We start from the raw sequence: 13,404 nt of genomic DNA on the forward strand, positions 1-13,404 counted from the left end.
TTTAGACAACTCTGCACCCTCTCAAAACCTAGCACAGAGGGGAAGCTTTTAAATACATCGAGAGTTAATTATTTACGCAAAAGGTAATACAAATGCCAGCAGGAGATCCTGCCCCCCTCCCCCGGTCGTGAGAAAATGTTCATTACTGCAGGGGCTGAGCAGAAAACTATGAGCCAAGAAACTGTATTGAAAGAAAGGGGGGGTATGGTAACACCGAACAGGGTCATCTGTGGGGTTGCGGGGACACGTGCAAAACGCAGACGAGATGCCAACCACAGCTCAACCAAGCCCAGGCTGCCTGAGTTCTTAGCTCAATCTAGAACAATGCCAGCAGGGCTGCTGGGATGCATCTGCTACTCTCTTTCAGATAACGGATCTGGGGTCTCTCGGGAAGGAAATAGCTTGACAGGGAGAAAGAAAGATGAGGCCAACTGAAGAGGTCTGGGTTTCCGAAGCTGCACTTGAAGACCAGCTTTTAACTCTTTGTGGCACTTTCCCAACCCTTACTCTCTACCCCTGCTGTTCCTTCTTGCTTTTTGTATTCCTTTCATGGGGAAATGTCGTTTGTGAACACCACAGCTCTCCCGGACACAGTCTGTTTACACACAAAGTAAGTTCACACAAATGGAAACTTGAAGAAAGCCTTGAGATCCTCCAGCCCAACCCACCAATTTTATGCATGACGAAATCTGAGCGTAGGGTTAATCCTAAAATACATAACCAGTCATGGCAGAGCCAGGCTGGAATCTGGATTCTTCGACTCACAGTGAGTACATGGTATGCATAGTTCTTTATACTCCCTAAATGAGTAGGAAAAAGATACCTTCTTTTCCACTGTATTTTAATTTTTTTTAAATGTATATTCATTTTTGAAAGACAGAGAGAGAGAGCATAAGCAGGGGTGGGGCAGAGAGACAGGGGGACACAGAATCTGAAACAGGCTCCAGGCTCTGAGCTGTCAGCCCAGAGCCCGAAGCGGGGCTCCAACTCACGAATCGTGAGATCGTGACCTGAGCCGAAGTCGGACCCTCAACCGACTGAGCCACCCAGGCGCCCCTCCACTGTATTTTTAAAGAGGAAAGATGACCTTCCCCTTTACTGGTCACATTTTCCCTTTTGTCCCTGGGAGCAAGAGGGCTTTATCGGGACAAATGAAAAGAAATGAACGACCCTCATTGGTATCAACAGGGCCTTGGAGCTTGAGGACAGAGATCACATCCTGTTCCCTGCTATATATCCACCAGCTACCCACGAAGCAGAGGCTCAGACACCATATGATGAATGAATGAACGAACGAACGAACGAACGAATGAATCACTTGTTTGCCAATCTTCCAGCCAATTGGGGAGTGAAGGTTTCACACTGAGATTTTTGAGCCTGCTGAGGTGTCTCCTTAGCCCCAAGGAGTCAGGTAGGTATCGCAGAAAATCAGAAGTGCCTTTTATGTAAGATAGGCAGTGTGTCTGCTGGAAAACTATTGGCTTTGGACGTGAAAAACCTTTGAAGCCCAGAGGGTTCACTCTGATTCTTCGAGGCGCCCTCACCAGTGTGTGCAAAATAAAGGGAATAATGCCCAACGCCTCAGGGGTGTTGGAAATATTAAGTGAGATACTGTGAGCAAACTGCCCTCCCCTTTCTGGTTCCAGATGCCTGTTTAAGAGTAAAATGGGTATTGAGTAGGTGGTGTAAGTAGAAGGATTGGAAGGGTAAGTACAGACTCTGGGTGGAAATTGAAGGGGCTTTTTTGGCTAAACACACACACAAAGTATCACTGTCTTTGTGGCCACTGTCTTTGAAGCAGCTGCTTCTCCTGAGGGTTTGCAATACATAGAAGCAAAGCTCCTATCATCTACGTGTTCTTCGTATTCCACAGGCCTTCACCATTTCCCCAGTTTTCGAATACGATGTTTTTCAGGAAAAAATAAATAAATCTAGCTTTCTGCTTACCCATTCGGTCTCAGCTTCCTCGTTCCGGGCTCAAGAAACTCTGTCTCCTCCTCCAGTTCCGTTTCAAGGATCATGTTTTTCTGAGAAGGCTGTGGTGAAAGCATTTCCCATTCATTGTCATGGGCGACAGCCTGCAGCGCAACCGCATCCGGGTCAGCCCCGCCGCGGCTCTTGCTCTTCCGCGATTGGCTGCCCAGACCAGAGGCCTCCTCTAGGGCTAAGGATTCCAGAGGCTTCGTGCCTCCTAGAACTTGCATCTGGGCACCCTCGCCCACGCCACAATCAGAGGTTGACTCCACAGCTTGGCCAGCCCATCCAGGCCCTGAGTTCCTAGCTTCCAATGACTCGTCACCAACCTCGCTATGGCCCAAGACCATCCAATTCTGGTCTTGCCCAGGGCTTTCAAGAGCCGATCTCTTCTCACCTTGGGGAGACAGTCTCTCTGCAGAATGATCTCGTCTTTCATTTAAAGAGGCAAGCTGACATGAATCCGGGAAGCCGGCCAGCTGAGTTCCTGGCATCTCTTCTTCTTCAGAACCTGCGTGAAACTCGTCTAATTCAGATGTGTTTTCTCTTGCCTCGCAGGCCTCTGGCTTTGCGGGTGAATTTTCTTCATGGTTGACAAGTATGTAACCCATGTGTGCCGCGTGATTATCTCCATTCCTCTCTGTGTACCTTTCTTCCCTGGATTCCGCTGTTACCTGCTCAGGCCCTTGGGTCGGAATTCTTTTTTCTTCTTCCAATTCTGATATTCCCTTGCTGGCACCTAGAAGCGGAAGGTGAAGGGGAGAAGAGGAGAACAAGCCTTCATGAACACATCATGAGATGTGTGATCTCTGCAAATGCCCCATCTAAGGGGAGAGAAATTTAAGAACTTTTTTGGGGTTTTTTTTGTTTGTTTGTTTGTTTGGAGAGCTGTTTCATTTTCTCATAGGCTCTGAGAAAGGTATTAACAGGAGCAGCAGACATTATGACTGCTGTGACACAGGACTAGGGGAGGCATGCATTGCAAATGAAGTTAGTTCCTCTCTTCCCCGCGTTGGCAGGAAAAGCTCAGTTTACAAATATGTTAATTGCGTGAAAACAGCAGTTTCTGGGGGTGGAGGAATGGGTTGTTTCTTACCATTTGGTGGTCCTACGTCTCCACCTGCTGGTGAATCCGAATTATCTGTCTCTACTTCCCAGTCGATGTTGGACGGAGACAGCGCAAGGTTGGGGTGGGCTCCTGCTGGCAAAGAAACGGACTCGGGGTCTTCATGAATATGCAGGACAACCAGTTGTCCAGGCTGTCTGTTGGGGGTCTCGGCGTGGTTTTCTTTGCTTTTTTGATCAGGAAGGGCGGAAAGCAGCATCTCGGCTGCTTCGGCCCCTAGAGACTCGTCCTCTGGAGACTCGGCTTCCTCTGTTGTTTTGACACCAAGGGTGGGTTCTGTGAGATAGGACAAATCAAAGGGGGGTGTGTAAGGTGCCAGCGAATGCTTCAGGGTGTCTTCTTCCAAGGGAGGGTCACTGCCATAGAGAAAATACTCAGGCTCTTTCATTAAATCTTCATCGATATTTTGGCCCGTGACATCATATTCGAAATCACCCCACGAGGCTTCAGACGAACAGACCTCTTGCTTCCCTGCATCCCCGTCAACTGGCGTTTCTGGATTGCCCTCAGATAATGTCAATTTACTCATGTCATCTATCGTGCCCGTGGATGTGTTAAGACCTGAGGCATCGCTGAAGCTGTGGTCAAAGGCAGCTTCGCTTATGTCCAGGCAAGTGTCTGAAGCTAACGGGGCGTCAGGAACCGTGGCAGAATTCTCAGTAGCAAAAAGTTGCTCCTCGTCCAACAAGGCTCCTGCATCTGTCTGACTCTCAGGAGAGAGGCCCTCTGACACCAACAAGCTGTTGCTGTCCATCGTAGACTCCTGGAGAGTTACAGAAATACCGGTCCCCACGTTTTCCATCATTGGGATTGTTCTGTCAACGAGTTCCAAAGCCGGTGCTACATCTGGGGCAGCAACTTTGTCTGCTGCTTTTAAACCTGTATTGCCTTCACCATTTATTTCAGGAGGTTCGGGAGAACCTCTGTGAGAGGCAGGCTGAGATGAGCCACTTATGTCCACTTGATCACTGATCGGAGGCAGTGGGATTACATTTTCAGAATATAGTTCTGAATCGTATGGGGCAAATTCCTGCCCAGGCTCCCGATTGGGTTCTTCATCCATCTTTGGCTCGGTGAGATATAACTCACTGGCTTCCCCTTCCGGTCCCACTCCAGCCCTGACGAGCTGTTCAGTCTCTTGCTTTGCTTCACGATCATGGCATATATCAGGGCTGTTGGAAGCCTGAGAATTGCTGTCACGGTCACAGTGGGTCAGTATATCTGGATTCTCACCATCTGCTTTCAAACTGAAGGGCTGCTTAGCATCTATCCACAAGTCAGGCGAAGCTGAGGCCAGTTGCCCACCCTCCTGGAAGTTGCCATGCAAAATATCTGGAACGAATGTGCCTTCGGGGCTCTCCCTAGGAGGACAGACATCCCATTCAGAGCCCGACTTCTTCATCAACCGGGTGGAAGAACTGACAGCCGGGAAATCTTCTGAGGCAATGCTGGAATTTGTTATTTCACTGGGGTACGATTTTTCTTCTTCCCACCGATTTGTTTCTGGACACTCCACGGTCAAAACATTAGATACGACACACTCATTTTCATCTGTGTGAGTAAACGTTGCGTCTGGCTGACCCCAGACGGACAGCGCTGTATTCTGACTCTGCTGCTCTTGGGCAGGTGTTTCAGAAGTCAGCTGTTCACCAGCAGAAGACAAGAAGGTTTGCTCTCTAGCACCCTTTTCTTTGATTTGGTCCAGTATCACAAGCCGGCCAAGCTGATCCGCTTCTGGGTCTGGCTGTCTCGGTTGAATGTTCCAGAGTTGCTCATGGGAGTTCTCCTCATTGCTCTCCAGAAAGGGTGGCCGATGTTCATCACCGGAGGGCTGAGTGCAATGCGTTTCCATGGGTTCAATATCACCCTGGGTGGGTACTCCCCAGGGACTCACTTTGTGGTATACTGAAGAATTCATCTCTAACACACTACTTGGGTTGGGCAATTCCCTTTCAAATGTGCTGTCCATCGGTCGTCCTTCTTGTAGAGAGGCATTCCACCGCTCGGAGCGCTCAGCTGAGAAGCCAAGTGTTTCCAGTTTGGAATAATTCTCATTCTTTGATTCGCTTTTGGGAGATAGCTGCCAGATGGTCTCTCCCGTCTCCCCTGTTTCTGGAGAAGATCTCATCTCTGTACCCACTGCTGTAACCTGTAGTTCGGTCTCCTTTAGCGGTGAGAAATTCCAGTGATCGGGGCTGCTTTGTTGGTTGTCACAGAATGGGTCTGGCTTGTTCTCTCTTGCTTCTGAATTGCCTACATACGCAGGACACTCCTCAGACTTGGGATCAGCGGTGGCCAAGAACTTATTAGGTTCATTCACTGAATCCCAAGCTCTGGGGTCGCTCTGAGCAACTTGGCAAGTGCCCAAGTGGACCTCTTTCTCCACTGACTCTTCATCACCTACGCTGTCGTCATCAGAACCTGAACTTGTTGAAATGAACTTGGCATCCTCTGGCTGCACGGTTTTAGGAAGGTCATGGTCATTTTTCTCCTGCTGGCTAACCACTAGATACCTTTCCTGATATGCCTCGGAATACTCAGAACATTTGCCTGTTTCAGGGCTGGATACAGACGAAAAGGAATCACCATCTACGGAGTCATTCCAAATCTCTAAAAATTTAGGAACCTTGAGATCTAAGCTCTTTTCAAACCTGTCCATTCTGTTTTTGTCCAGGTCCTCCATTTCAGTAATTACTTCTACTTGGCCATCAGTAGTAATTAGTTCAGATTCTTGGTGACTCTGTTTGCTCCAATCATCTTGATTCTGCTCCTGATGCCCCATATTGGGTCCATGTTCCCAGGAAGGCAATGGAGCTGAGGAATCATTTAGGCCAGGACTCGATGCACTCGAGTGTGTATACTCACTAGAAATACTATCTCTGCGATAATTTCCTGATGAAGAAGCTCCTGGAAGGCTGTTTTCAGTACTCTCAACTTCAAGACTCTTAGTAATCTCAGAATTTGGGACACTGACCTGCACATCACTGTCTACAGAGCCATCCCAAATATCAAGGCTGTGGGGACTTTCGTGGCGTGGCTCTTGGTTCACTCTCTCTGGTTCCAGAACGTTACACTCTTCAGTGCTCTCAAGACTCATTTCAGGTAAAGATACAGTTTTTGTTAAATTCAGCCCAAGCCCACTGGAAGTGTCAGTGGCGTCATCTGAATTTCTGCGATACGGGAGGTGCTTGTCACAGGTCTCTTCTGCCCGCAGGTCATTTGTGGACACTTCTGCGCGCACGTCACAGGAACCTGGATTGTAAGACCCCCTCTCGTGCTCTAAAATCTCCTGGGGTTCCTCAGTCTGAGGGCTGGAAGGGACTGAGAGAGAGTTGATTTTGCCGGATTCATCACAGATTTCTTGATGTTCAGATGCAACCGGGGAAGAGCCTTCCCGGTCACTTTGCCCTTTTCCAGACTGCTCCGAAGCTCCGTCTGTCATGTCCTCCTCACGGAGGTGCTCCCTAGCAGTGGCTCCATGGGCTTCCTCCTCACCTTTGCTTTGTCCACAGCTAGGACCTCTCCATGGATCTGAGGGTCCAAAATGCCCCGGATTCTCAAAGTTGGTTGCCAAGGATGCCGCACCGTGTGGCAGGGTTCCTCTGCACGTGTCCTGCTTATCAGGATCAAGTGCACCTGACTCACCGGCTCCAGAGGCTTCTAGCATGTCTGGGATACAACCGTCCTTAATTTTTTCTGATGAGTTGGGAGTTCCAGAAGGAGATTTGTGTTGTTCAGCATCTGTGACGTATGAGGGGCCTGGTAACATTAACGAAGACATGTCATTATCTCTCATGACGGAGTCCCAAATGCTATCTGCGATCAGCTGTCCACTTTTTTCATTCAGTGTGTGATATCCACTGGCAGGAGTGCCCTTGCTGTGCTCGGAAGGTGCGGGGAGTTCCCAATCCCCCTGATTCGCTTCCTGATACTCCACACCCCACGGCTCCAGCTGTCTCACTGAAAATCGGGTCTCCGGTTCAGCGCTTTCAATCACGTATCCTTGTGCTTGACCTTCACTGGAGATTGCCACACCCGCGCTACAGTCGTCCCAGTCCAAATCGTTATCCATATCGGAGATGGTCGCAGTGGACTGCGTGTCCTCCAGAATCACTCTGTTCCACAAGTCGAGGCTGTCAGGGGCCGCCTGGCGGGAGTTTGTGCTGCTGTGCAGAAGCGTGAGCTGTCGGTTTGTTTCATTGTACAGGTGCATCATGCTGGGGTCGTCGTAACTGGACAGGCTGCTTTCCCCGACGTCATCCTCCATGGAGATGTTCTTATCATCTGTGGGCTCCGTCCTGAGGAAGTCCTTCTCGGAGCTGCAAGTGACATTTGTTTCCGAACTGTTATCTGCATCCGGTGAGCCCCACATTTCTAGGTCCCCGGGACCTGAACTAATTCGATTTCTAGGTGGCCGCTGCGGCGACTGGGGAGGCATTTCAGTCTCCCCTGTGGCAGAGTTAGCATCTTGTGACTCAAAACCTCCCTCTTTAGCAAATGGCTTGCTTTCTGTTTCTTTCTCGTCTCCAGCAAATGTTGGCGAAGTATAGGAGTCAGATGTGGAGTAGTTGGTATCTAAGGGGGAGGGCACCGAATCTTCCCCTATGTTGGATGCACTGTAATCGGGACATTTGTATAAGAAGGAATCTTCCCAAGGTGCCAGGACGTCTGCCCCTCCTTTTTTGATACCCTCCTCAAAGAGGTTCCAGGAGTCTACCTTTTCATACACCTCCCCCCTAATTTTGGGATCCACTAAGCCGTTGTGATCTTCCTTTGTCGGTCTGGAACCATTCCACGCGTGGTCCAGGTCGGATCTGGGGTTTCCAGATATAAGGATATTATCCCTGGAGTCGTGGTTCTTCTTACCCCAGATTTCTGGGGGGGCTTCGTTCTTTGCCTCACTGGGTGAATTGTCTTCCGAGGGAAAAGAAAACCCACTTTTTGCCATGGCCCATTCCCTCGGGTCCCTCACAGAAGGCGTCTCGCCGCTCGTTGGGTGCAGATTCCAGGTATTTGCCAAAGCTTTGGTGCCATCTTCTTTACCAAATGCACTCCAGGCTGGGAATGACACCGCAGCGGCTGGCTCCCCATCTTCCGTGGGACTTCCCCACGGCTCCGGCATCGCCGTGGGAGAGCGATCAGAACGCCACAAGGCAGCAAAGTCTTCGATCAGGTGGTGTGCCCCCTGAGGAGAAGCGCTGGGCAGATTCGATTTCTCTGTGGGCACGTTCTGAAACTGTAAGTGGTCCTCATTTTGGTCCTGAATATTATGGCTGCCCAGCCCAGGCTGACCAAATTCAGACTCCCAGGGACTTGACTTTGGGAATTCGAGACTCTTTGGTGGAAATATAGAATCTGAGGCTCTCCTGTCCACTGGGCTTGGCTTATGGTCTTTCCATGACTCGGGGCTCTGGAAGACAGACTCCTGTTCACTAGAACTCCATGTGTCTGCAATATTTTTAGAGTCAACTTCCAAGCCACCCCACCAGCTGCTGCACCGTGCACGGGTCTGAGGTGGCCCTATGTGACTCGTGTCTACTGCTTTTGGGGTCACATTTTCTGGGTAGAGTAGAGCTGGTTCTTCCGTGGATGGTGAACTTTCTACAAAGCTATTCATAGGTGTTGGTGGGACCCGCTTTCCAATATTTTTCAGCCTTTCTGGTGAAGGAGATTTATCTCCCACAAAACCTGTCAGGCTCACATTTCTTTCAGAGTTATCCTTGGGACTTTGTGGTCTCTGAACAAATTCCTCATCAAATCCCACAAGGTCGTCTTTGCCAGCCTCTGACAAAAGTGAACTGGATGAATATTTGGACATGTCCATCCCGATCCCATTGATTTCTTTAGGCCCCGTCGGGGGTTGTCCTTCTGATGAATCACTGTTGGGGAAGAAGTCATCTGCAGGAGAGTAGTCTGCAGAATGAGAAGATGGTTGGGACTGCCCAGAAGCCATGGTTGCTGAGTCAAAGTTGAAGAGGTCAAAGGATTCCCTGTGTTCTCCAGACCGGGCATGCTCCTCTGGGACTGCTCCTTCGGGGATGGGACTATAGGAGTCAAACCCTGGGAGGAGGCTGTGGTGAGGCCCAGCACCTTCTCCCACTGGACTGTCATCGCTGAGGAAAACCGAGCTCTCCTTGGATGAACGGCTGCTCCTAATGGTGGCCAACCCGCTGTCTGGGCTGACGAGGTCGATGTTTACATCCACCTGAGCCTGATTGGAATCGTTGAGATCTGGAGGGTTTTCTATGAAATTCACGGAGCTGGGCTGTGGCTCTATGTCAGAACCATACAGCTCCGTAATCCCGGAAGATCCCTGGGACAACGGGGCGCTGCCTGCCACGGCTTCCGTTGAGGACGTCCGGCTGTTGGAGACCATCTCTGGACATCTCCTGTTGATGACTTCCTTGACGAGAAGGAGCACCTGATCACAGGTCACCAACGGGTTCTCCTGCTGGTACACCAGGATCTCATCACAGCCACATTCAAAGGGCTTCAGCTCCAGGCAAGGGTTCTGGCTTTCTTCCAGTTCGCAGCAGATCTGTCAGGGAGGCACAGGGGTTTGTGTGAGCACTCAGGCACTCCTTGCATCTCCCTTAACTTTTCTTAATATAAAATTGATCTGGGTTCATCCGTCTACAGAGAAGATCTCAAACAACTGAAAACTGCATAACGTAAGACACGGGAAGTCCCACTTACTATACCACCGGCTCTTCCTACAATCCCATCCAGCCGGCTCTTCTTTGAACTCAAAATCCCACTGCTCAGTTTTGCTTGCTTCTGAAAGTTACAGGTTAAGAGATTTCCACCATCTAAATCCTTTCCTTGTCGTAATATGATACCGTCTTCCAACGGGAGTGCAAGTTAAGTTTGCAAAAAGCAGCGAGAATGCTGGTTGCTGAGAACTAGGGGAACACGTGTGAGAATAAGGGGCAATCAGGTGGACAAAGGGCTTTTGTTTAGGACCAGGCACCGGGGACCTGCTTTTGCCTCGGAAAGCCTCGTAAGGGGAAGGAGAACATAGGAAAGAGAAAGCTACCAGAGGTGGAACTTCCTAACAGCACTTCGGGGCCCCAACTGTCTCTTCCCGCCCCAGGGAGCATCGACGGGGAGCCTGGAACAGACAAAGCTCACCTGGGAGGCCAAGAGAATGTGTGACAGCTGGCGTGAGGCCAGAACCGAGCTGCAGCTCTATGATTTTTTTTAGGAAATGTCAGGGAAATTTGGCACACTGGGCTTTTGAAATGGTCCCACAGGGTCAGTGGCGGTAACAACAACAATAGTAATAATACATTTGTTATTATCATCATCACATAGGTGATGATGATAATAATAATTAACACTTATTGAGTGTTTCCATATGCCAGGCACAGTTTAAAATTTTATGTGCATTATCTCCTCTAATCCTCAAAATAATTCTGTTACAAGGTAGGGATCCTTTGTCCCTGTTTTGCCAATGATCAAACAGAGACCCAGCAAGGTTAAATAACTTGTAGTTAACAACTAAAGGAGCCACGTTTTGAACTCTGCAGAGGCTGACTTTTCATCAACAGTGATCACGTGGACACAGAGGGATTCTCTAGAGTAGTCTTGACCTTGTTCTGCTCAGTGGAACCGTCTCTCAAGTGATGGCTGGGGAAGCCCGTGGGGAAGAAGAGAGGGAGGCAGGACAGAGCTGGCTCAAGGGTGTCTGATCCCTTTACCTGCTCTCCCACTTTTGTCTGTTTCAGATTCACCAATTTTTAAACCGATTTGCTGCTAAAAGTGATTTGAAAACCACCATGGTGGAGGCTTAGGAGATAGAAGTCTGCCCCTAGGAAACCAGTGACCGAAGATAAATAGAGCTTTGGAACCCAGGGCAGACAAAAAGCACTGAAAAAGCCACAGGCTGGTGAGGCATCGCACAGATGTGTGAGGGTCAGGTCAGAAGGGAGGGTAGAAAACATCTGTAGCAGGAGCAGGGGCTCTTGCATCTTTGGACTGGAGAATGCACAGAGAGTCTGTGAGTACCTACAGTCACATGCACTACAGCCAAGACTGATCTCTCGGGGGACAGAGTGACGATGTAGAACAAGAAAGGAGTCAAGACTTTGGCTGTAGCCACCTGCGGATAGACCGGTGTCTAATCCGTTAATGAGGAAAGATTAGCGAGAAAACTGTTCTACATTCATGTTGTCCGTATTATAATGAATCACGTAGGTTCTCATATTAGTTCTTAAATACACCCAGTTGGGCATTCCAGTGCCAATTTTGATCAATTTTGTCTACCTCTTCTATCATTTCCAAAACGTTGGGTTAAACAATTCAGTTGTCAACCGAGAGGAGCTGGCTAATTAACCAGTAAGAATTTTAGTAGTCCGAGACGAGCCAACTTTGATTAAAGCATTAGGTCACCAGCTACTAAACACTGGGCACCAAATAGGTATTTAGACAGGGACTAAACCTTTTTACGTATGACCGAACAGGAGTCCTAAGCAAACATCATCCGCAGGAGGACCTGCCCTTCTTTGGGTGAAAAAAGATACGCTCTTTCTCTTTTCGGATTTAGTCTAGAAGACAAATAGATACGGGGATCTTTTAAAAGGCCTTTTGTGTTGGGGCGCCTGGGTGGCGCAGTCGGTTAAGCGTCCGACTTCAGCCAGGTCACGATCTCACGGTCCGTGAGTTCGAGCCCCGCGTCAGGCTCTGGGCTGATGGCTCGGAGCCTGGAGCCTGTTTCCGATTCTGTGTCTCCCTCTCTCTCTGCCCCTCCCCCGTTCATGCTCTGTCTCTCTCTGTCCCAAAAATAAATAAACGTTGAAAAAAAAAATTAAAAAAAAAAAAGGCCTTTTGTGGTCACGAGGGATCAAAGGTGCAGCACGGGGAATATAGTCAATGGGATTAGTGTGCCAGAGCTAGTGAGCTTGTGAACACAGCATAAGGCATGAAGTTGTGGAACCACTATGTTCTACGCCTGTCAACTAAACTTAAGGCAAAAAATAAAAATAAAATAGATAGAATAGAATAGAATTAAAATACAATACGATACAATACAATGCAATAAAATAAAAACAAAATAAAATAACACGCCCTGGGTGGGGGTGAAGGGGGTCAAAAGGTATAAGCTTCCGGTTACAAAACAAGTTAAGTCCTGGGGATGTAATGTACAGCATGGCCACTATCGTTAAAAATAGTGTGCTGTGTACTTGAAAGTTGGTAAAAGAGGAGATTTTAAAAGTCCTCCTCACACAAAAACTTTTTTTGTAACTGTGTATGGCAATGCATGTTAACTAGCCTTCCTGTGGTGGTCACTTCAGAATATACACAAATATCGAATCGTTATGTCGTACCCCAGACACTAATACAATGTTGTGTTTCCATTACACCGCAATTTTTTAAAAAGGGCCGATATTTATCTCACTGCCGATTTTAATTAGGCGATTTTTTTTTTTTTTGGTAAGATAGCAATAAAACTAAAAACTAAAACTCTGAAGGAAAGCATTGCAAATGAAACATTTTTATCAGTCAATGGCCCAATGTGCAAAATACCCCCAGCATTTCTTTCTTGTTCTTTGATAGTATTTTGTTTTGTTTATTTTTTTTTAATTTTTCAATGTTTATTTATTTTTGAGAGAGACAGGGTGAGCAGGGAATGGGGCGAGACAGAGGGGTCAGAGAATCCGAAGTGGGCTCTATGCTGACAGCACATGGCTCAATATGGGGCTCAAACTCACGAACCGTGAGATCACAACCTAAGCCGACGTCTGACGCTCAACCAACTGAGCCACCCAGGCGCCCCTTCCCCCAACATTTCTTAAAACTCCCACTCCAGGGCCTTATCTCTTGGGTCCATTTCTCTGGGCCACCAGTGCGTTCCCACGTTCCGCCGCGTGTTGTGACAGCCACCAGGTTAGGAAGCAGTGAAATGGGCCCGAGTGAAGAAGGTCCTTACCTGGCTGCACAACTCGAGGTTCTGGGAGTACACGGCAACCTGTCGTCTCGGCTGCTCTTCCTCCGACAGGTAGCTGGCCAGGAGGATGAGGACGTCAAAACCGAACTTGTCTGCAAATGCTTTCAAGTCGCTGCTGATATTGCTGTGAAACATACAGTTCTGAAACAACAACAGGCAATTTGATATTAATGCCAACTGCTTGGCTTTGGGGAGTTGTGCCACCAATCTGTCCGGCGTTGCGATATTTCGTGACAGATATTCATTATCAGACGCAAGCGAGACGGACACACAAGCTTGCAAACTCTCGTGCTCGGGCTTAAAATGACTTTGGCTTGTTTGTTCTCCTAACCCGGGAAAGGAAGGAGTCTTGGCCCTT

At 48.6% G+C, this 13,404-nt stretch overlaps 1 protein-coding gene across 5 annotated transcripts in view; it reads right to left on the reverse strand.

Annotated features, from left to right (window-relative positions):
• Positions 1 to 13,182, reverse strand: part of PRUNE2 (prune homolog 2 with BCH domain) — a 90,443-nt gene extending 77,261 nt beyond the window's left edge. For all 5 annotated transcript variants that reach the window (XR_006966209.1, XM_047102374.1, XM_047102385.1 and 2 more), the window contains exons 1-3: positions 13,029 to 13,182; positions 3,071 to 9,638; positions 1,948 to 2,713 (exon numbers count right to left, since the gene is read on the reverse strand). Coding sequence is in view for 4 of the 5 variants with exons in the window: in XM_047102374.1 (XP_046958330.1) it covers positions 1,948 to 2,713; positions 3,071 to 9,638; positions 13,029 to 13,181 (7,487 nt within the window). In the remaining variant the exon portion in view is untranslated. The remainder of the gene's footprint in view (positions 1 to 1,947; positions 2,714 to 3,070; positions 9,639 to 13,028) is intronic.
• Between the last annotated feature and the right edge of the window lie 222 nt (positions 13,183 to 13,404).

This window comes from Lynx rufus, unplaced genomic scaffold, assembly GCF_022079265.1.
Source record: "Lynx rufus isolate CCGP_SWC_20201006 ecotype Redwood Valley unplaced genomic scaffold, mLynRuf1.p SCAF_10, whole genome shotgun sequence".
In the NCBI taxonomy this organism is placed as follows: Eukaryota; Metazoa; Chordata; class Mammalia; order Carnivora; family Felidae; genus Lynx; species Lynx rufus.